The sequence below is a fragment of the Elgaria multicarinata genome, chromosome 1, assembly GCF_023053635.1.
Source record: "Elgaria multicarinata webbii isolate HBS135686 ecotype San Diego chromosome 1, rElgMul1.1.pri, whole genome shotgun sequence".
NCBI classification, from domain to species: domain Eukaryota; kingdom Metazoa; phylum Chordata; class Lepidosauria; order Squamata; family Anguidae; genus Elgaria; species Elgaria multicarinata.
The window spans coordinates 71,868,051-71,890,531 of record NC_086171.1 but is presented as its reverse complement, the minus strand read 5'-3'; the positions used below and the strand labels follow the sequence as shown (position 1 = coordinate 71,890,531).

The following is a 22,481-nucleotide window of genomic DNA, read 5'->3' as shown; positions in this document are numbered from 1 at the left end:
TTTCATACTGTATTTTATCTTGTTGTACTGTATGGTTCTAATTGTTGTGAACTGCCCAGAGAGCTTCAGCTATTGGGTAGCATAGAAACGTAACAAATAAACAAACATAAGGTGAAGACAGGGAGAATTTGCATGGGAGATAGGAGGAGCAACTCTAAAGCATGCTCCCAAATCCCCTTAACCATGGTTAAAGGTTTCAGGGAACTTGAAGCTGACTGATACAGCTTGTACTAGCACAAGAAAAAATAAAAGTGACAAAATGGAGTTTGAACAAAAGGAACTCTGTAAAATGCAGAACACACACACAGGCCATTGTGCCAAAAAAGTAGAATGATTAGAAGGAAAAATGTATGTGTCTCAACTTTACATGGAAAAAAGTTACACATGTGCAATCTAGGATATTTGGCAAAGAACAACCAAAATATCTTGTCATGAAATACTTCAAGAAAGATAGACTAAAAGTTGCTCTTGATTAATTAGAAGAAATCCCCTTTTGCACTCACATGGTGGGAAATGCCTTTTTTAAGATGGTACCTACTCTGACTCATGTGCGCATCTATTTTTTCTTTTATTATTGTATTCATATACAAATATAACCAATTAAATCACTGATTAATCATCCTAGTAATAGGGTTAAAACACTGTTAATATGCATTTTTCTTAGCTTTCCATTTTCCTCATGTTATTTTCAGCATAGATACTGACATATCCATCATGGTTTCATTATATGAAAAGATAAAATACTTCATTACATCTCTAGCATCAGGTAAGTGGACAATCTAATATAATTAGCACATTTAAGTTGCAACCCTAAAGTACAATAAAATATGGAAACCAATTCAACTTGCTTCCAAGTAAATATGTTCTGGATCCATGTGAAACTCATAAGGCAAAAAAGTGCATAAGCATAATATTTTTTTCACTGTATGAATACTGCATGCAACAAGGCTCTTGCACCTCTAATATTTGTTTTGAAGAGATAATTTAGCTAGATGCAGCTTGTCATGTAGGGATAAGAAAGGCTGGATCTCCTGAGATTTTCTCTTCTACACAAATATAAAAAGGTAGAGGAGCCCTTCCTTCCTTTGTATCAATTTACCCTCTAACAATATGATTCACACTTGACAGAGCACAAATAGATCTGGAGTCCTGTCCAAACTTTCAGAAACACCATACCATTGGTGGAGCTGCTTGATCCATTAACTTCAAAACAAGATTCTGTGCTTGTTCGCGAACCTGGTCTTTGGCATCTCCCATTCGATCCATCAACACTATAAGAACTAAGGGACAGAAATAAGAATTAATAAGTTATGTAATGCAAGTTCTCAGTAAAATTATATCTTTAAGCTCACTGCCAAAATGATTTACGTTTCCAACAGTGCAACAACTGATCAATACTTCTAACTTTTAAGACTTCTATAGTTAAACAACAACCAACTATAGCCATGTAGACCATACAAAAAAATCCAAAATTCATCCAAACTGCCATCTTGGCCCTGTGGGGAAGAAGAAGGACCGAGGGGACAGGAGCAGGCAGAAGTAACATCGGGGCCTGCTCCTGCTGGACTCTTCCCCCCCCACACACACACAGGGCAAACTGCCATCTTGGCCCTGTGGGGAAGAAGAAGGACCGAGGGGACAGGAGCAGGCAGAAGTAACATCGGGGCCTGCTCCTGCTGGACTCTCTCTCTCTCTCTCTCTCTCTCTCTCTCTCTCTCTCTCTCTCTCTCTCTCTCTCTCCTCCCTCCCTCCCTCCTTGACTCCTTTTCCTTGTGTGTCATGTCTTTATTAGATTGTAAGCCTGAGGGCAGGGACTGTCTGTCTTTTTTCCTAAGTGTAAGCCGCTCCGAGAGCCTTTTTTGGCTGAGGAGCGGGGTATAAGTATGGTAAATAAATAAATAAATAAATATTAGGGCAATACCACTATTAGGCCAACCAAAAGGTCACAAAATAGTGTGCAAGCTTATGAGTTTTCCAGATCTTTACATCAGGCTAGATGGTTTTACAGGCACCTTTATCCATCTTCTCTGCCCAGTCATACTTGCACTACTCCGCTTCACCCTGAAAACCTGGTGAGTGTGCACTATTGTTTCTGCTACATTGTTTTGATGTAGCATAAGCCTTCCACATGTCCAGTATGTAGAAAACCCAAATCCAAAGATGATGATGATGATGATGATGATGATAATAATAATAATAATAATAATAATAATAATAATAATAATAATTTGTTACCCGCCTCTCCCTCTGGATCGAGGCAGGGTACAACATAAATGCAAATGCCATAAAATACATATAATTAAAACATTTAAAACTAATACATTTTTAAAAGCAGCACATTGCATCTTAAAATTCAACTGGGTCGGCCTGCCGGAAGAGATCAGTCTTTATAGCTTTCTTAAAATCCAGAAGACTGTTACTTGACAAATCTATCCCAGCAGGTCATTCCATAATCTGGGAGAGGCAGAGGAAGTAGTCCTCTGGGTAATAGTTGTCAGCCTTGTTTTTGTTGATTGGAGTAAATTCTTCCCAGAGGACCTGAGTGTGTGGGGCAGATTGTGTGGGAGAAGACGATCCCGCAGGTAGCCTGGACCCAAACCATGTAGGGCTTTAAAGGTGATAACCAACGCTTTATACTTTGCCCGGAAACTAACTGGAAGCCAGTGAAGAGATTTTAAAACTGGTGTAATGTGGTCACCCCTAGGTGTATCGGTGACCAGCCTGGCTGCCATATGTTAAACTTGTTAAAGTTTCTGGACTAGGCATAAAGGTAGCCCTATGTACAGCACAATATGATTTGCAATAAGCCTCTGCTTATTCTAGCCCTCCTCTGCATCCAGACACTGGTCCAGAATTGCACAGGCTCTCCTGACTCAGATATGGAGAAATACTTGGGTATCATAAATGTACTAATGACACTGCAGTCCTCAACTCCTAATGAAAACCCCCAGTAGCTTCATATAGACATTGAATAGCCTCAGGGATATAATAGAATCCTGTGGGACTAAAGCTAATTCTGTCCCCAAACTATGCCTGAACCCAGACTGGAAAGGGGATAGATCAGGGTGGGCAATTTTGGGAGGTTTGGGGGGCACTTTTGCACTCAAAGAAGAAAACTTTTGGTGGCAAACCACTCTGTATCACTACAATGCACCAAAATGTACTAAATTTAGCTTACAAACAAGTTAGATTTAACATTTATGGTGCTCCACAGTGCTCTGGACACCATTTTGTTAAAAAAATTAAAAATGAGGGGGTGCTGGGGGCAGTGGACGGGGAGTGTAGGCCACATGTGGCCGTAGGCTAAATGTTGCCCACCCCTGGTCTAGATATGTTCCAATTGTTTGAAGCCATGCAACCACCACCCTGTCAAGCGCCTTTTATAAGAAAGGAATATTACCAACTGAGCAGTAGTTATTAAGAACCTCAGGGTCCAGTGTGGGGTTTCTTGAGAAGTGGGCACACCACCTCCTTGAAGGCATTTTCAACACAATGGACCCACCTGGTCTGTTCACTCCAACTAGTTTGAATTACCCATGAAGGACAACAAGAAAGTGCAAGTTGGACACATTACCTCAAGCATCTTGCCCACATCACTGAGCCTCAAAAGCTGAAACTCATCCCACAAAAGTAGAGCAGTTGGAACACTGGACCCCTCGTTTGGACTTGCATCAACTGTGGCACCCAGGTCAGCATGAAGATGACCAATTTTATCTCCACAGTGCCTTGCAAATATGTCACAGCAAGTGACTATGGGCTCCAATGCTGGGGTAGATCTTAAAAACTCCAAACATGGAACAACTCTGCTGGCTAGCTGGCTGTTCAAGGATACAATGGAACAGTGAAGAAAACCCTCCTTTCTTGCCCTCACTGTCACATGGCCTGTTCAACAGTCTACACAGAAAGTTTTCCACCACCAAAGTTTTCTCATCCAGCCCATTACAGCCTCCAGGCACTGGTCCAGCACTTTTATCTCTCCAGCTGACTTCAACCACAAGGAGAAGTAGAGCTGAGTATCATCAGCATACTGATGGCACCAAACCCCCAAACACCTCACTCAACAGCTTCATATAGATGTTGAACATAATGGGGAATAGAATAGAGCCCTGTGGCACCCCACAGCTTACAGTCATGGGGTGAAAGAGGAATCCCCCAATACCACTCTCTGGAATTGGCCCTGCAAGAAGGAGCGGAACCAATGCAACACAGTGCCTTCTACTCCCATCTTGCAGAGCCAGTCCAGTAAGATACCATGATCAATGGTATCAAAAGCCGCTGAGAGATCCAGGAAGATCAACAGGGTAGCACTCCCCTGTCTTTCACCTGTAGGTTGTCGGTCAGAACAATCAAGGCTGTTTCAATGCCATGCCCCGCCTGAAACCAGACTGAAATGGCACCAGATAATCAGTTTCCTCCAAGAACATGTGAAGCTGCCCAGCCACCACACGCTCCAGCACCTTGCCCCAAAAGGGGATATTAGCGATAGGGCGGTAGTTCTCACAGGTCCAGGGAGGTCCTCTTCAGGAGCGGGTGCACTACAGCCTCTTTCAAGGCATCAGGCACCACCCCACCCCAGACCCACCCAATCAAACCGCCATTGCTGGATTGTATTAGTCAAGATGGGCAAGGGTCAAGTTTACATGTGGTGGGATGAACTGATTCAAGCGTCTTGTCCACATCATCAGGCTGCAACAACTGGAACTGTTCCCAGGAAACATGACCAGATGGGGCACTGGACATCTCCCCAGGCTCTGCGATAACTGGCATCAAGTTCTGAGTGAATTCAAGCAACTTTCTCCTTGAAGTGCCTAGTAAATTTATTATAGCAGATGACCGAGGGTTCCAATCTCAGTTTCTCTAAACCTGAGCCTCTTCCCAACAGGCTCTTCACCACTACAATACTTTGATGCAAAAACAAAATATATGCACAGAATACAAGAACAGAATCAATTCACTGAACCATAGCCCTATGAATTTCGCACTAGTTTTGCTTGTAATAGGGCAAACAAGGTACCTAGTAAACCTTGGGCTTTTGTTTTCAAAAGTATATTATTTTGGCTATTGTAGATAGAGCTAATTTTTCCCAGTATATAAGATCAAGATCTCCAAGTAAGGAGAATAATGTAACAGAATAGGGACATAGATGATTTACTTTTTTCAGATACATTTTTTTACCTGGCATGAAAGTGGAATTTGTTTATGGCCTCTGCACCCCCTCCCCACTTTTCCCATTCCATTCTCCTTAGGTAAAAAGGGAAATAATCTATGAACTTGGGATCTCTCTCAACTTCCTTTTTGTATGTGAGTTATAAAGGGGGTAGAGACAGAAGTCCCAGGGCATGGTCAAAGACATGTGATGAAGCTGTCTTGTTGAAACTATGCCTGGATGGGTGGTCAATGCCTAGATGGGCGACTGACTGGAAACTCCACATATACCACCTTGAGCTTCACAATGGAAGAAAGACAGGAAATAATAAATAGAAGTTCAGGCACAGGTGAATCTAGAACTGCGTTATTCTCTGCCTAAAGGATACGCTAGCCTAAGGCTCCCCTCTCATACTGGGGAGAACAGTATCCTTTGACAGGGCCCATGTCTCCAGATTGACAGTTTGCACTTTCCTCTTAAAAGATACACAGAAATAAGGGTCTAGTTCTTTCCCAATTGCTGTTCCCTTAAAGGGAAAAATGGTAATTCATATATGTGTGCTGCTTTCACAACTGTATTTGCTTGCAGATATCTGTACCAGAGAACAAAATGTAATGCAACCAGCTGCCTGGCCTCCAATAACAGGTAACCCATATGGGTGTGGTGTATGCAAATTTATCCCTGCAAAATATAGGCAAGTTCTCCACCAATCATAAGAACGAGCACATCTTTAGTATTACAATATGCATTTTGGTACTGCAATGCATTACCATCTGAACCTAGCATATTTGTACAGAAGTATTTGGATAACTTAAGCCATTAACCTCGGTCATGCCTGCAGCCAGCTAAACATGGTACATGTGTATTTTGTAATTAACAATGTGAATTAAGCCATCCTAAGAAATTAATAACTATAGTCCAAATTAATCATCTTTAGCTTCTACAAAAAAAAAAATTGAAAACCCACTCACCAGGTCCTATATAAGATTTGAAGCGTCCCAACAGTCTGTCAACAAAGGCACCTAGAAGATCTAATCCAAGTAATGACACCTATGAAAATAATGAAAGTGTTAAAAATGCAAGGTCCTGCGACAGTTTACCCAATCATCAAAGTCAAATGAGACAGCTGGGACAACATTCAAAAGGCATTTAGCACACTGAAACTACTATCCTCTGTGTAGAGATGTGTACTCTTGAAAACCAACCAACCAGTTTCCCACTAGGGGCTGTTCCCCCTTCCCCCCCCCCAAAAAAAAACCCAAAAATTGAACAGCTTTGGAATATGAAATATTTTCTTTTAGAATTATAAATAAAATATTTAAGACAACGTATTTATATATCACTACCTAGCCTTTACTCCCCACCAAATGTAATAATAAACTCTATAATGAAACTTTGATAGAAACCCTAGAGATGTAAAATTTATGGAAATAATGAAAGGCGGGATATAAACACACACACACTCTAAAATTTCCAGCATAACTATTTCTTTCACTCCATATTAAAATTAATTTAATGTATCTTTTTACTAATAGAAATTAAAGGATGCTCCAAGTCATGCTCAGTTTCCCAACATGTGAGTAGAGATACCATATCATAATGTATATTTGTGATAGTTTGGGTTTTGTTCTATAGTGTCCTGGGTTTGTTCTGGTTAGATGTTGGAACAGTCAATGTAGTTCTAATCTAAAAAACCCATGAAAGAAACACTATGGGCTATCCCATCACAACAATCAGATGAAACAGCAGCAATGTTCCTTTTCTAAAATTTAACACTTTGATGCTTGAGTCTATAGAACTCACTGCCACAGTTAGATCTCACCACTGACTCAGCTATAAAAACAAACATTTATATACCTCTTCCCATATTAAAAATCCTAAAGTGGTTCACAGCATGCTACAAAAAACACATCATTAAAAGCATAGCCGCATTTAGATATGTTGATGGTTTGGCAAAGTCAGTATGTTTTTAATAATTGCCTGTGCCTGATTTATTGGAGAAGGGAGGTCATTCCAGAAGGAAGGTGCTGCCACAGAGAAGGCCTGTTGCTGTGTTACTGCCAGATGGGACTCTGCAGGGTGTGGCACAGGCAGCAAGTTAGCCCCTGAATTTCATAATAGTCTAATAGGTGTATAAGTGTAAATGCTACCTCTAGAATAAATCTTCTCTATCAAAAACAAACTCAGTATGCTAGGGCATAGGCATGGGACTGACACCACCACTAGAGATAATCTTTCAAAATGAACAAAAAAGGGGAGGGGATTATTTATACAGAATAAAATGTCAGTCTTCAAATATGTTGAGATTGATTAAAGGTTCTTAATTTAAATATACTTGCTTGCTATTCCTAACAGGCAAGAGTATTTCCCAGCAAAATAAATCTCAATAGCCTTTCCTTCAGCTAAGATTCTCCAACGATTTGTTCATCAAATTATGTCTTATGCTTACATTTATTATACATCTTATTCACACAATAATTAAAATATAGTAACACACTTTACTTTTTAAAGTTTTTGATTTTAATGATCATTTTAGGAGCAAACCAAGTTAGAAGATATTACATATATGTTCCTAAAGAAGTCTTCCCTAACCTGGTACCCTCCAGATGTCTTGGACTACAACTATCAACATTCCTGACCACTGGCCACACTACCTGGAGCTGAAGTCCAAAGACTCTAGATCAGCCTTCCTCAACCTGGGGTGCTCCAGATGCGTTGGACTGCATCTCCCAGAACTGGCTGGGGCATTCTGGGAGTTGTAGTCCAACACATCTGGAGTGCCCCAGGTTGAGGAAGGCTGCTCTAGATGGAAACAAGTTGGGGAAAGCTGTCCTAAAGCAACGAAGTGACTTTAGAACTGTAAAGTGTGCAATTTTTAAAAAAACAACAACTATTGATTCAGTTATAATAAAGTACCAGAAGGATGGTCGAAGCGGCTTTCCAGAAATGGCGAGTTTTGCACTAAACCATTCTGGGAAGCACTTTCACATGTAAGGGGCAGCAATGGAAAATGGACATCGTATTTACGGAAAACGTCTGAGGATAGTGGAGCTAAACGCACAAAGGTTACACCAAGGAATGTGTTGCGATACAAGCGCAGAGAAAAGAGGAGCAAGGAATGGGGGACTTTGAAAGTAAAGACAAGTGGTTTGTGCAGATCCAGGAGCAGACAGGAAGTGAGGGAAGTGATTTTAAGGAGTGGAGTCACATGGCCAGAATGATGAGGGGTGTGCAATTTTGGCAGCACAGTCGCAGATGAATGCGAGTAGACTTGGGAGGAAAGATTAAAAGTCTTCTCCTGGATGTATTGAGCCTGAGATGATGATGATGCATCTAAGCAGAAATATCAGAAAGGCAGTTGGAGATGTGGACTGGATGAAGGACCAAAGATCTGGGTTAAGAGGTAGAACTGGGTGTCATCATTGTATACATAGTAACAAAAGCCATGGGATGAGACTACCCAGGGACAAGCTATATAGAAAGAACAGCAGAGGGCCAAGTTCAGAGCCCTGAGGGACCCCAACGGAGAGAGGAAAACACACTGAAAGAGTGGTCAGATAGGTAGGAAGACAACCAGCAGAGGACAGAGCCATGGAGATCTAGGGCATAAAGGTTATCAAATAAGCCGCTTCAAAAGCCTTTTTTTTGGCTGAGGAACAGAGTAAAAATGCAATAAATAAATAAGTAGGAGAGAGTGATCAACTGTATCAAAAGCAGCAGAAAGGTCAAGGAGGATGAGAGGCATTTGGATTTGGCAGTGAGGAGGGCACAAGGGATGAAAGCCAGTTTGGATGAAGGAAAGTTGAGACAGGGAGTAAGAAGCTCACTCCCAGTTGTTTGGAGATATACGGAAGAGTTGAAACATCAAGGGATGATTTTTTGAGAATAGAGGAAACAGTGGTGTTGGAATTCTTAAAAGAATAAGCAGGGGGAGAGAGAAATAGATAATGTGGTGGAGAGGATGGATAATGGCAGGAGAGGTGGCAAGCAGAAATTGGGAGGTAATAGGATTAAGGGGCATGTGAAGGGGTTTGGGGATGAGAATAGGGTAGTCAAGTCATCAAATGCTACATCAAAGAAAGAAGAAAGGGGAGGATGAGGTGCTGGAGGAAGGAGAGGTGAAACAGCCTTGGAAAAGATATGCAGGGGTCAGAGCAGATAGTCTACATTTTAGCATTAGGCAAAATTCTGAGGAGAGTTAGTAAGGGGAAATAAAGGAGCAGGGAAACAGAAGAGGGGACTTGGCAGGGCAGAAAAAGTAGGGGAAATGCCTAAAGTTGGTGTGGATCAGAGAGTTGAAGAGTTGTTAGTGAGGTTGATGGCAGAGGGTAAATTTATACTGATGAGGACAGCCAACTCTTTTGTTCTCCTCCAGGTGCATGAAAGTATGTATGGGAAAAATGAGCCTGGAATGAGAAGGGCAAATACTTATTAGAGAGCGGAACAAATGTGTCAAGAGCTGATAGCACATTATTGATGTCAAAGTTGCTTAAAACATGCTAAAATGAGAACCGCCCAGAGAGCTTCGGCTATTGGGCGGTATAAAAATGTAATAAATACCAGTTGTTTCTCATGAAGTTACCATTGTTATACTGGCTGTTGTCTTTTAGAAGCCATCTAATAGTAATGTAACTGAGAAACAGTCATTTTTAATATCACACAAATACCAATGAACTATCTGTTGCAGACACATTGCGTAATCCTACCTGAAGGTTTATATGTCAAAAATGCATAGTATCCACCAATACTCACGACGTTAAACATTACCTTTTTTGTGCCTTAAAGTATGTATTTGCAATACTACTAGGTTAATACATGAATTTGTTTGGAGTAAGCAGTACATTTTTTTGTAAAACAAGTATCCAAGAATTAAAATACATTGTGAGTATATATGCAAGGATGTGTTCATATTACTCATACAAAGTCATCTCTGGGGAACCAATAGATCTGAAGCCTGTGTTACAGAGCAATACCGCCACCAGATGACAGGAGTGTAAACTAGCGACAGTTAATACACTGCAGAATAACTACTGAACTTGACATATACATTACTGGCAAAATAGTTACACCTCAAGGTTTCTACTGCAATTTCAGAAGTTTAAAACACCCTTACTTTCCCCACCTCATACCTCAACGATTACTACTTTCCTGTAAGGCAGCCAAGAAAAACCTGCTTAGAAAATTTAATGTATGAGTCATTATGAATTTTCTATAAGGTAAGATGCAATGTTCTGAGATCAGTATACTATCTTACAGAGGTGGCAAAATAACTCATTGAACACCTCACTGACTTATGAGATACTCTAATGGCTATTCACAAAAATCACTTCCTTTGGCGCTATCAAAAAAAGAAGAGAAAAAACCCTTACCAAATGGCATTAAGGGGAGTTCAATATGAAGATGACATACAACCACCTCTTATACATGTTTAGTTAGAAATAAGTGCAACTGAATTCAGCAGGACTCATCAATACAGGCAAGATTTTGATGAGACAACATACTGGTTTACATTTGCATCTTGCCCTTCCTCCAACTCATGTCATGTATTATTTAGTTATACAAAAACACTGGGATTTTTACAGAAACATTTAAAAAGACAACTAGTTTTAGAACAAACGTGTTTTTATTATGCAGAAGGTTCAGTGAAAGGACAAAAACCAGATAAACACCTAACATTGCTCCTGATGCATACAGAACCAGGCAGAAATTAACCTTACCTTATAATTACTAGAGTTCACCCATCCTGTTAATTCATCAATCACTTTATCAAGCCGCTGCTGATCCTGCTCGAGATCAGTGGAAACACCGGGATCGTTCAAATACTCCAGAAATTCCTGGCCGACCTGCATCCTGCGGCCCACATCTTTCTGTTGTACCTGATCACAGAAATAATCCATCCTGCCATGCTCCATTTTGATTAGAATTGAACTTTACAGAACCTAATAAAACAAAACCCGGATCTTGGTCTCTATCAATAGCTTATGTGGGTGTAAGGGGGGGGGGATCGGAAATGTCCCAAGAATAATTCCCAGTTATAGTGAAATTCAGGTATCCAAGAAAGTTCTCCCTCTTCACCGTCTGCCCAGCAGAAAGGGGGAGATTTCTTGCCTTCTTTTTGGCTGGAAAAATAAACCCCAGACGGAAAAATACCAGCCTTTGGCCAAAAAAAAATTAAAGAATTAAATCATCAAAAAATGTAGAGAGACTCCAGTGATTGCTGTGGTAATAAAGCTTTGAAGCAGGAAGGGAGAGGGGGAAATCCTACGGGAGTGTAGGGGTTTATTTGGGGGCGGCAGCGGCGTGCGCGTTGCTTTCTTCGTTCTCACTTCCCTCCGGACACCATTAACCTCTTCGGCAAAGGGGAGGCGGCGAGGCACTTCACGAGGAGGCGCAAGGCGAGGGGCGCGCTCTCAAGGCCGGGCGAAGGACTGCCGCAGGTGCCGCGCCAGCCTCTCTGGGCCGCCGCCGCCGGATGCCCCGCAGCCTCTCACCGCAGTGAGGAAGAGCAGCCGCTCCCCCTGACCGGGGGAAGCAGGAAGCGGCGAGAACCGCCGTGCCGGCGCTGGGGAGAAGGCGGCGGAGGCGGAACTTTCATGCTCCCCGCGCCGGCCCCGGGCTGGGCGAGGAGGCTGAGCCGCAGAAGGACAAGGAGGGACCCCGCGAGGTTGCGCCGCCGCCTCTTCTCCTCCTCAAGGCGACGGCGGCCGCTCCGTCTTGTGGAAGTTGCGTCCACTTCGAGTCACCGCCAGCCAGCCAGCCAGCCACACACACCGGGGGCGTCACTCACTCTGCGGAGGCTCCGCCTTTTCCTTCCCTTTCCGCCGCGCGCACGCGCCCCTTCGGCTCAGCAGTGCCCGACCCAACGTCTCCGCTTCTCTGCTCTCTCTCTCTCCCTTTTTGTTTTTTTTGGTTACACCCTCTCTCCCCCTTCAAAGAACCCAACACACTTCCTCCTACTTCCTGCGCATGTGTAGAACTGAGACACGCCCCTTCTCCCCTCCTGCCTTTCTGTGCGCATAACTTGTACCCGGCGCGCGTTGCGTGCGCATCTCGACGAGTCAAACCCCGTGAGCGTGCATTGTCAAACAAGGTGGATGCGCATGCGCCCACTAGCCTCCGCTGCACCTCTTCTTGTTCAGACACTACCACTTCCTTCGGCTCCCTCAACCAATCAGATCCTGCGCACGGGGAGGAGAGGCAAGAGATACATTATTTTAGTAGTCTATCAAGGTGCCTGTATCGTTTCACTTGATCAAAGATAACGTAAGAGAACAGAAATAAGTGTTAAAGCGGACGACGTTTAGATACAGAATAATGGTTTAAGACCTCTGTCAGGGAGAAAAGCGGTTCCCCCTCCGTGTGGTCTTGACTTTGAAGGCAGGGCGCCTTATGGGCCTTTCGCGCGCTTTCCTAGGCGGCGTTTGTTGGCTGTGTTTTGTGAGGGGGAAATGGGCGCCCGAGTTCTGTCCGAAGGGAAAAACGTTTCGAGACGTCTGTGGGAAGCCCTTGAGAGAGTGTAAGGCTCTTAGGGTGATATTGGCTAGTTCCGTTGTTTTAGAGGACCATAAATTCAGGATTTTGTTTCTTGGCCTGAAAATAGTGCGTTGGGGTGAAATCTGCAATCAGGCGCAATGAAGATAATAAAAATTAGCATTCACATGGCGTTCATTGAGGGTATGGAGTTCTTCATATGCATGTTATCGCAGCAAAAGGGAGGTGAGACGGGAATTCTACCAGCCCTGCTGAAAGACTTAATTTTCCCTGTTCCTTTTTCCTTGTGTTTCATTTCTTTTCAGATTAAAAATCTGCAGAACAGTACTGTCTTGTTTAATTTATTATATGTAAGCTGCTCTGGGAACTTTTTTCGCATTAAAATACTTAAATAAAATAATCCCTGCAACCATCTCGTATAGCTGGCCAGTGTTATTGCTCTCATTAGGTGTGGGGGAGGGCGGAGAGCATGATGGCTTGTTTAAGGCCCAATCTTACGCTTGTTTACTCAGCACTAAACCTTATTACAGGGTTGCCATATTCTGAATCCACAACACCGGGACAATGGGGGTGGGTGGGTTAGGATTTTTAAACAACAACAACAATTGAGCAATATGTAAAGATCTCTAGGGAAAGAAAGAAAGCTATCTAAGATTTAGTTATCTAACACTGCAATCCTATGTGTGTCTACTCAGAAACAAATCCTATTAAGTTAAATAGGACTTACTCCCAGGTAAGTATGCATGGGATTGCAGCCTAAAGTACTTAAGCAAATAAATAATAGTCAAAGAACAGTTTAAGCAAACAGAAAAAAATGACACTAAATTACAATTCTCCACTAGTTCTCAAAAAGCTAGAGACTTCAGTATGGAGACTAACTCCACTGAGCAGGCTCAAGGCACTATTTCGGAGGTTGGAACAGGAATCCAGGTTTCTTGACTGACTGGCCGGGATATTTTGGAAATGCTTGGAAACCGTGACATTCCCGGTTTTCCAGGACATATGGCAACCCTACCTTACTAAGACCAATGGGACTTAGTCCCACATATGCATGCACAGGATTATAGCCCTGGTGATTTAAATTGTCAGTAGTGCAAACTTTAAAGTGAATTGTTTTCAAGTAAGAATTTAGTCCTGTCCTTGTCACAAGTTGCAAGAAATGGAATGTTCAAAGGAGTGGAGTTGTGTGGCCCAGGTGAACAGTGCCAATAGCTCTGGCTCCAGGGGATCTACAGAAAAATGTAGTGTGAAGTGCTCCTGTTCAAGGTTCCAGCCAGTCAGCAACGACTTCTTTCAGGATAATATTCCATTTCCACCTGTCTTTTTTCTTGTTCTTTCTCTCATGCATGCATACACATAGCATTCCATGGCCACTGAGCATGCTCAATCCTCATTCTCCCCCCACCCAAATATTTGCTTTACTTTTGCAAACCTTATGGTTTCCTTCATGTCTGCTGATGCTCTTGTGCATGGGTTGTGTCCTTTTGGTAATGTAGGGATAGGCATTCAGAGGATGAATTCACTATTAGAACATGTGGGCTGTATGCAGCCCCACTGCCACCGAATTCATTATTGGAATGGCAAAACGCACAATTTCCCCAACAAAACAAGGTGCATAAGCCACAGATGCCTTATTTACAAGCAGAATCTTGTTTCTGGAAGCCTGCTAAGAGGACGATTATGCTTCCAAGCAAAGCATGTGCTCCCCATGTGCCCTGTTCTGTTGAAGAACATTGGGTTTTTGCTGCCATCACTGCAGCAGCAAAATTTCGGGAGGGGGCAATGCAGCCCCTTGACCCCCTGGAGGTTGCCCATGCTGGATACAGAATATAACCATTTGAGGGAAAGTGGGTCATTCAGATTCAATATGGATTTAATCAACTATTTTCCTGGGTGAAGACACCCCAATGCAATTCACATGTAGCAGTGAATTTTCACAGCTGAAGCAGTGCTGTCTCCTAAGGACTTGTATTGGGACCACTGCATTTTTATTTATTTATAAATCATCTGGAGTTTGAATGAGCAGTGATGTAGCCAAATCTATGGGTCACAGCACCTATTTTACGATAATAAAACCCCAAACAGACTGCAAAGATTTCACTTTACAGTGAAAGGGCAACAGAATGAGAACCAATGTTAAAGTATAAGGTACACACACTGGGGAGCTTTATTCATGGCGCTGGGTTGGTGCCGCCTGCATTCGAAATCCCAGTGTTTCCTCTAAACTACAGGTTTAGAGCAATATAAAAAGTTCATGGATTGTGGGAATTCTTGAAAAGCAAAGTATAGTTCTCTGCAACCCAATTGACTTAGGATGCCTTAATAGCATGTATCCATGTAAACAGTGAAAAATGTGGAAAAGGTATAAGATCTCATGTTGAAAAAGACTATTTTTTATCAAGGGAAAGCTTTTCTTATTTTAGGAGAATGTTGTCATGATCTCATGTGAGCTCTAGTATCTGAAGTTTGCTCTGTCCTTCAGCTTAAACAACAAAAGGGTTCAGAGAGGAAAGTGACCCGCTCAATCACTTTAACAAAATTAGATAAATTGGAGAGGAAAGTACATTTCTAAGCAGGAGAATAAAGAATGCATGAAAACGGTTTTACTATTCAGGCGGAGACAAAGACAACAGCGTTTGGATTATTGAACCTTGGGCCACAGATAGATTTTATACAATGGGTACTTCTACGGTCAGGATGCCCATAAGAGTTTTTAGCTGTTTATGGAGAGCTTTGTACAATGTTTTGATAATTTATGGAACTTCAATGTACGTTTTTAGAAACCTTGATATAAATGGGTCAACTGATGCTTCGTGCCCACTTCTAGACTATTCAGCATTCCAAAGGAAACCAATTTCCAAGTAAACCTGTAAATAACCATAGTGCAAAGGAATCTCTATATGGTCTCCATGGCTTAAGAAACCAGATGAGGATTTTATTGTCTCATTTTCCTGCCTCGTTCATGAAATATTATGGGGGTCCAGATGATGACAGCTTCCAGTTATAACCCTCCTGTGTTTTCCCATCACTTCCATCTTTTTCATACCAGAAAAAAATATGTTAAGAAAGAAATGATGGAATAGCTGCACAATATCTTCTGTTAGTGCTTTGAGCCCCCTGTCTGGAAGAGGCCCTACTCTTGTATGAATTACTGCGAAAATGTATGTGAAGTACAATATAAATGCTGGTTTCTAAACTTTAGGGGCAGTAGATGCAAGAGCTTCGGCTATTGGGCGGTATAAAAATGTAATAAATAAATAAATAAACTTTACCAATGCAATTTTTTCATGGGATTTGTCTTTAATTGGGGACTCTATTTAAGCCCTAGTCCTAGCCTCAAAGCTTCATGCAGCACTGTCCATTTGACATATACCTATGGTAGCTTGGGCACTCCTCAAAAAAAGTATGACACCCTGGTGGACGCAGTGAACACCAACTACTGTTTTAAAAAAGGAACTTTTCATGAGTTAGACTATATACTCAAACATAATTGCACAGGACTAATCCCTTATTTTCTTGCTGATCACCCCCCCCACACACACACACACACACTGCTTGTGATACAAAAGCAGAATATTTGGAATCCAATTCATATAAACACTGTTCAGACATTACCATGAATGCACACAGAAGGGGGAATGGGATTGCACTTGATATAATGTACATCCATAGGCTCTGATCATACTGTCAAGAATAGATCTTGACTTAAGAATAGATCTTCTTCATGGACAGAGCCTATGCTGGTATAGTTTGGATAAGTGCTGCTCTTTCAAACATGCTGATACTGTCTAGGGGGCAGGGGCAGTAGATGCAAGAGGGCGTGATCCGACTCCTGCCACTCCACATGCATTCAAAGTAATGTCTCAAAAGTGCTATCATCACATATTTTTCCTGTTCCTTTGTTCTTAAGGCACTGAATTCTACCAAGTTGTTATCAGTCTCAATATCTAACTTTTCTACTTTGTTATGAACACATAAGCATGGTAAATAAAATGTTGAATAATCTTTTTCTGATATTTTTTGAAGACCAGGGTGTTTGCTTGGTGTTTTTTTTATATCACTCATTTAGACATTTTTCAACCATATTTTGTTAAAATCAAAATTTGAGTCAATTCTGGTGCTGAATAGATGCTTTGACAAAGAACAGTACTGCAACACTGCTAAGGCATTGAGTTTGAACAACATATATTTCTAACCAGAAATTCATACTAAACCTGTTCGTTCAGCACACACCCAAACTGTGTTAGAACATTAACTGCTACTACATGTAGTATCATGTTCTGAAATGTGCAAGAAACATAGGGAAACAAGTGTGACCTATCTTGCAGTGTATCCCCAACCCACAGGAGGAATGCTTCTGTTCAGGGGGATATTGCAGGAGTGGGGAAGGTATAAAGATCAGGGGGGGGGGCACCTCTTCACAAGCCTTTTCCTGCTCTGCTTTTTTTATCATATTATAGCAGCGGTTCTCAACCTGTGGGTCGGGACCCCTTTGGGGGTCGAATGACCCTTTCACAGGGGTCGCCTAAGACCATCGGAAAACACATATTTCCGATGGTCTTAGGAAACTGTATTGACTGAACTATGTCATGTATCATCTTTTGTATTATTAAAGCTATTGTTATGTATTATTTTCATTAGCAAACCATCCCATGACAGTGGATTGTGTAGAGAAGAACGAAAATAATTTTATGGTTGGGGGTCACCACAACATGAGGAACTGTATTAAAGGGTCGCGGCATTAGGAAGGTTGAGAACCACTGTATTATAGCAATACAGTGAGGAACAGAGCCCAGCTCTAAAAACTTAACAATACCCGTATAGTGCAGAGGAAGAGTATTTTAACCCCATGATATGCATACCCCCAATCCTGACCCACCCACCCCCAGTCCCCTTGCTATAGTTCATTTCCAATCTTCCCTTGACTTCCATTTTACTTTTGGGAGGGGTTGTTTTCAACTAAAACTGTAACCTGTTTCGCAAGTGTTCTCAGTCATAGATTTCATTGATAGAATAAAAGTCTGCCTGACTTGTGATTTCTTTAGATCCCGCCTCCTCTCGCTCCCCCCCCTCCTTTCTATGTGCTGTAAGCTCACAGGTTCTTGTCAGGCAGTTCAAGTTCTGAGACAAACTTTATTTTTCTTTTAATTTATAATTTATCTCTACAAACCTAGGGATTCCCCCCAAGTATGTATGTTTGTAACTGATAGGCACTCGGCCAACTGAGTTTGCTAATGGGGAGTGATATTTTGGTTAAGGAGTGAGAGACATCAGCCTCTTTTTTTCAGTCAGATTAGGGAAAGATCACAAGCCCATCACTAGCAACAAAATCTGAGGTCTTGACTTATGCCATGTTTCAAACTTGTCTTCTCTCATGGGCATTACACATTCTTTCCATAAGTCATAGCTTGCTTTTTTTGACAATTAGCCATTTTATTCCAAGAGACAGCTGTGTGTGATAAAATCAGTTCCTCCCTCTCAGAAATTTATCACCACTTTAATATTATCAGGGAAACAACAATATCCTTTGTTTGTTTGTTTATTTATTTATTTTTATTTTCGAACAAAAGTATATGAGCTGCACATGATGCTAGGATGGCATTATAATAAAAAGAATAAAACAGCAAGATAAAGATCTAACAATAAAACAATGCACAAGTTGCACTGTCCATTCAATAAGCCAGGCTGAATCATAAAGCAGCAATTAAAACTAGCTATTCCATATGCTTGACTACCTGGTCCAATAAAAAAGGATTCACCTGAAGAAAAAAAGACATCAGAGTGGGCACCAGGTACACTTCTCTGTGGAGGACATTTCAGATGCAAGGCAGCACCAAGGAAGGCATCAATGGAAGGCCACCTTTCTGATCACTACCCATCTAACCTTGAAGGTTCATAAGATAAAAGATGGAAAGGCTCATGTAGTAGAAGCCAATCCTTTATGTAAGGACCCAGGCCTGTTAAGGCTACACAACTATAAGTAATGACTGGCACTTTGAATTGTGCTCAGTAACAGAGCAATAACCAGTGCAGCTGTTGAAGAACTGCCAGCAAGGTATGTTCTCTATAGCCAGTCTCAATTAATAACCCAGCAGCTGAAGCTTCCAAGACGTCTTCAAAGGTAGCCCCCTGTCCAACACAGTGGTCCAGTCTAGAGGTTACCTGGGCATGGATCATTGTGACCAGACCAAAAAAGAAATGTATCCCACCCAAGAACAACAACAAAAAAACAACCATCAGGCTAAGAGCTGTAAGTTCTCCTTTCTCTTATGGAACTAGCACGTGCTGAAAAGAGATGGTGATGCTTTTCAAATGAGGCGTTTAATGGCTGTCTCTTTAAAAATGTCAGTTTATAAGTAATAGTATTTGGAATGGCTTCTAGATTTATCAGCCTTAGTCATACCTCTTTATTGCTTGAGAATACGAAGAGTGGGAAAGAAAAGTAAATCATTTGGGTGGAGGGAAATAATATAAGAATATTATAACTTCAGTTCAGGTACCATCTCCTAAATAATGCCATGTTCTGCAAACCTTTGTATTTCAGCATCAGTAATTGTAAGAGCTTGAGTAAGAATCAAGTAAACAAAAGGGTGTGAGCCCATCTCTGATGGAAGAAGGATCTTCATTCTGCTTTTTTGCTTGGTCTGGGAGAAGCAATGCGTATACATTTGGTATGATTTCAATTAAACTCCATATGAATTAAACATCTTGGCATGCATTTAAGCTGACACTGAATTCCTGAACACCTACATAATGTTAATGTGCTTTTCCTTGGCACACTGGAATCTTGTTTCTTTTTTCAGATTGCACTGAGGCTCCCTCTGGTGGCCTGTTTATATACTTTACAGAGCTTAGCTTAGTTCCTAGGCATTTTATTAAGATGTTGCCAATATATTTTAACATGTATTAGTATTATTGTGTATTACCACCTTGCAACATCTCAGCAACCAGTACGTTCCTCCACTCCTGTCCCACTGAATGCTCATATAACTGCTGGTAGCTCTGATTCATAGTTTTAAAAAAGTACTGTCTTAGGAAAGCTAATGCTCCACAGAAATATGGTTGCTGAGAGAATATGGAAAATGTATTGGGTCTCTGCACTCAATCTTTGGATAGCTATTAAAGTATTTTAGAATCAACCAAACCTGCATGAGGATATAGTGGGCTTCCTTCTGTACTATGTGTTGTGTAATTTGCAAAGTCTAAACTAGTCTGCTAGAGGAAGCCATTTCAAGACACTCCCAATCAGTCATTCTTGAATGCTTCTATTGGTAACTGGTACAGTTGGGGTTGGAGATCACAGGAGAACCGTGCAGTCGGCAGCTGGAGTGCAATGGGATGAAAGTTGATGAGAACAGAAACATTGTCTTAATGAGAGTCAGTATTAGAATCTAGGGGAGGATCTGCTATGGCAGAGCAATGCCATCTATTGGACAGGTAAAAACAGCCTCAATATAATTACATTTTGTTGTTTGATTTTAGCTGCTTTGGAAATCTTTCTGGGCGATAAGGTTGGCTAGGAATTAAACACTGAAATGGACCTGAAAGATTCCTTTCTTCGTGTGGGCAGCCATTGACTGGGTTCACACAACATGATAGCCCACACTCAAAGGTTGGGTATGTCTTGGTGTTGAAGCATAGTGTTGGTGTTGTCTGAACCCAACCGTGATAACAAACCACATTAACCATGAACAACCCACAGTTCACAACCCAACAACAAACCATGGCTTCTCTTCATGGGCTGTTAGTGGTTAACAAACGATGGTTTGTTAGCGTGGCTGGGTTCCGACAATCCCCCGTGGTTCAACAACACACCGTACTCAACTCTTGTATGAACACAGTAATTGTCTTGTCCACCCTTAGACCCAGGGTGGCATTTTGTACTCAGAGACAAGAGTTTTTCCAGAGTGAGGGCTCATAGCACTATGAATTAAAGTTATTATGAACGTACTCCACCTTTTTCTCCTTAACAGTAAGAAAAATGTCAGAAGCTGTGGAAAAACACAGGAGGCTTATGGGGGGGGGGGTCCAGATCAGCATTAAGTGGGAGTGAAATGGATCATCAGTTCTTCTCTTTCTGCAACTCTCTTTTCTCTTTCTTCTACTGCTCTCCCCCCACCCCACCCCCTCAGAGGGCTGCCTGGAAGAGACAGGTGGTTCTTGCTAGAAGTCTGAACTAATCGTATGCAGAGGACTTTTTAAATTAAACCAAAGGCCATATTCAGCTCTAGGACCACAGGTTGCCTACCCTGACCTAAATACATCCTAGTAATATATATGCAGAGGAAGATAACTAGGGCTTAATTAGTTTCCATCTAGATAAGACTATTATTGGCTTGTAGTTGATGAATGAGTCATAGACATAAGAACTCTGACCTCATTGTCTCAACTTCCTCTTTGGAAAAGCACTTTTCAAAAATGGATCAAACTTTGTGAATTGGTGTGATATAAAATAAAGTCTCCATACATTTTCTCTTGCTGCCCATTTTCTCTGGAATCCCGAACGTTTGCACCTCTCCTTCCTTGTGACTGTTTAAACAGCATTTTAAAACACAGGGCTCCTCTAAATGAGTGATTTATTGCACGCTCATGATTGGCCACTCATGTCCGTGACATGACGTCATGAACAACCAGGATGTCTCTGGCTGGAAATCCTAGTATGAAAAGAACCACTTTTAAAGTGGTAATAGCCGTGAAAAAGCTGAATATTCCACCACTAGGTGGCACTTAATGTAGAGACATTCACAGGGACATTACAAGGGCCAGCAGTTGTACCAGAACATGCTAAGTGCAATAAATAATAAATAAAGGGCTATGAAAGGGGCTGAAGTGTGTTTTAGAAAAATAACCCGTGTTGACTAGATCCACCACGCTACACAACCTGGAACAGTGGGGAAAGGAACGAGGCAGCAGAGGAGGAAGCAAGTGGGGGACTGAATAGTCTCCTGTCTCTCGCTGCTCTTTGTTTTCATTTTAAAAGCTCCAACTTAATTCAACATGAAAACGATGGAAAGGAAAGAAGCAGCCAGAGGACGCGATAGGTGGGAAGGCGGGGAATCAGCCAATCACTTTGTCCTACCCTCAAAGCTCCGCCCACATGTCAAAATGCGATTTAACTCCCCCAACGACACATAACCATAATGCGGTACAAACTCAGATGTGATCCAAAAGACGTGGTAAATCGCAAATGTGAATATGTGCATTATTGCGTTAAAAACCTGGCGCTATGGCAAATGGACAGCTGCATCATGTCTCTTGAAACACGAATATGCGCATTTAGGTCGGGGTAAACAAGCTGTATAGACAAGCCCTTAGTCACAGAACTCTTAAAAGTGTTCTTTCTGGCAGGGGGAAGGAAGACAAGTTGCCTCTTCTCTGTCTGATTGACAGGCCCCTTGCTGTGATGTTCTTCCTAGGAGGCAGGGAGAGCAGATGCCCAGTGGCCCTCGGTCCCCTGGCCCACAGAAGAGGCCAGAGTGTGCTGCCATGCAGATCCAGTCTCAATTCCATAGTTGCAAGAAGGCTTAAGTTGCTTAATGTATGAATGTATAGGTATCTTTCTGAAGTTTAGAAAGGCCTGCCTCCAATTTTAATTCAGAAGAAAACTCAAGAGTGGCTCCCTGAGAAACAAAGATTACTAATATAGCATTAAGACAGGAATAAATAAAGTGGCAAACTCTCTACTAGGATTGGTAGCCTTCATATCTCTTGAAAAATTGTTCCACTCTTATTGAATTGCATCATATTCTGCACTGCTGACATTTCAGAAGTGTGCGATCAACTGATGGCATTCACATTTTAAGTGTTTGATTACAGGGATTGTGTTACGTGATGAGAAAATAAT

At 41.8% G+C, this 22,481-nt stretch overlaps 1 protein-coding gene across 10 annotated transcripts in view; it reads right to left on the bottom strand.

Annotated features, from left to right (window-relative positions):
* The window catches only part of CLASP2 (cytoplasmic linker associated protein 2), a 129,858-nt gene extending 118,275 nt beyond the window's left edge, over nt 1-11,583 (bottom strand). For 5 of the 10 annotated variants that reach the window (XM_063130123.1, XM_063130141.1, XM_063130133.1 and 2 more), the window contains exons 1-3: nt 10,864-11,582; nt 6,118-6,196; nt 1,177-1,280 (exon numbers count right to left, since the gene is read on the bottom strand). In XM_063130123.1, the coding sequence (XP_062986193.1) occupies nt 1,177-1,280; nt 6,118-6,196; nt 10,864-11,058 (378 nt within the window). In that variant the 5' untranslated portion in view covers nt 11,059-11,582. Of the gene's footprint in view, nt 1-1,176; nt 1,281-6,117; nt 6,197-10,863 lie in introns of all 10 variants that reach the window. The other 5 variants (XM_063130151.1, XM_063130177.1, XM_063130169.1 and 2 more) reach the window with 3 other exon arrangements.
* Nucleotides 11,584-22,481: the final 10,898 nt, after the last annotated feature.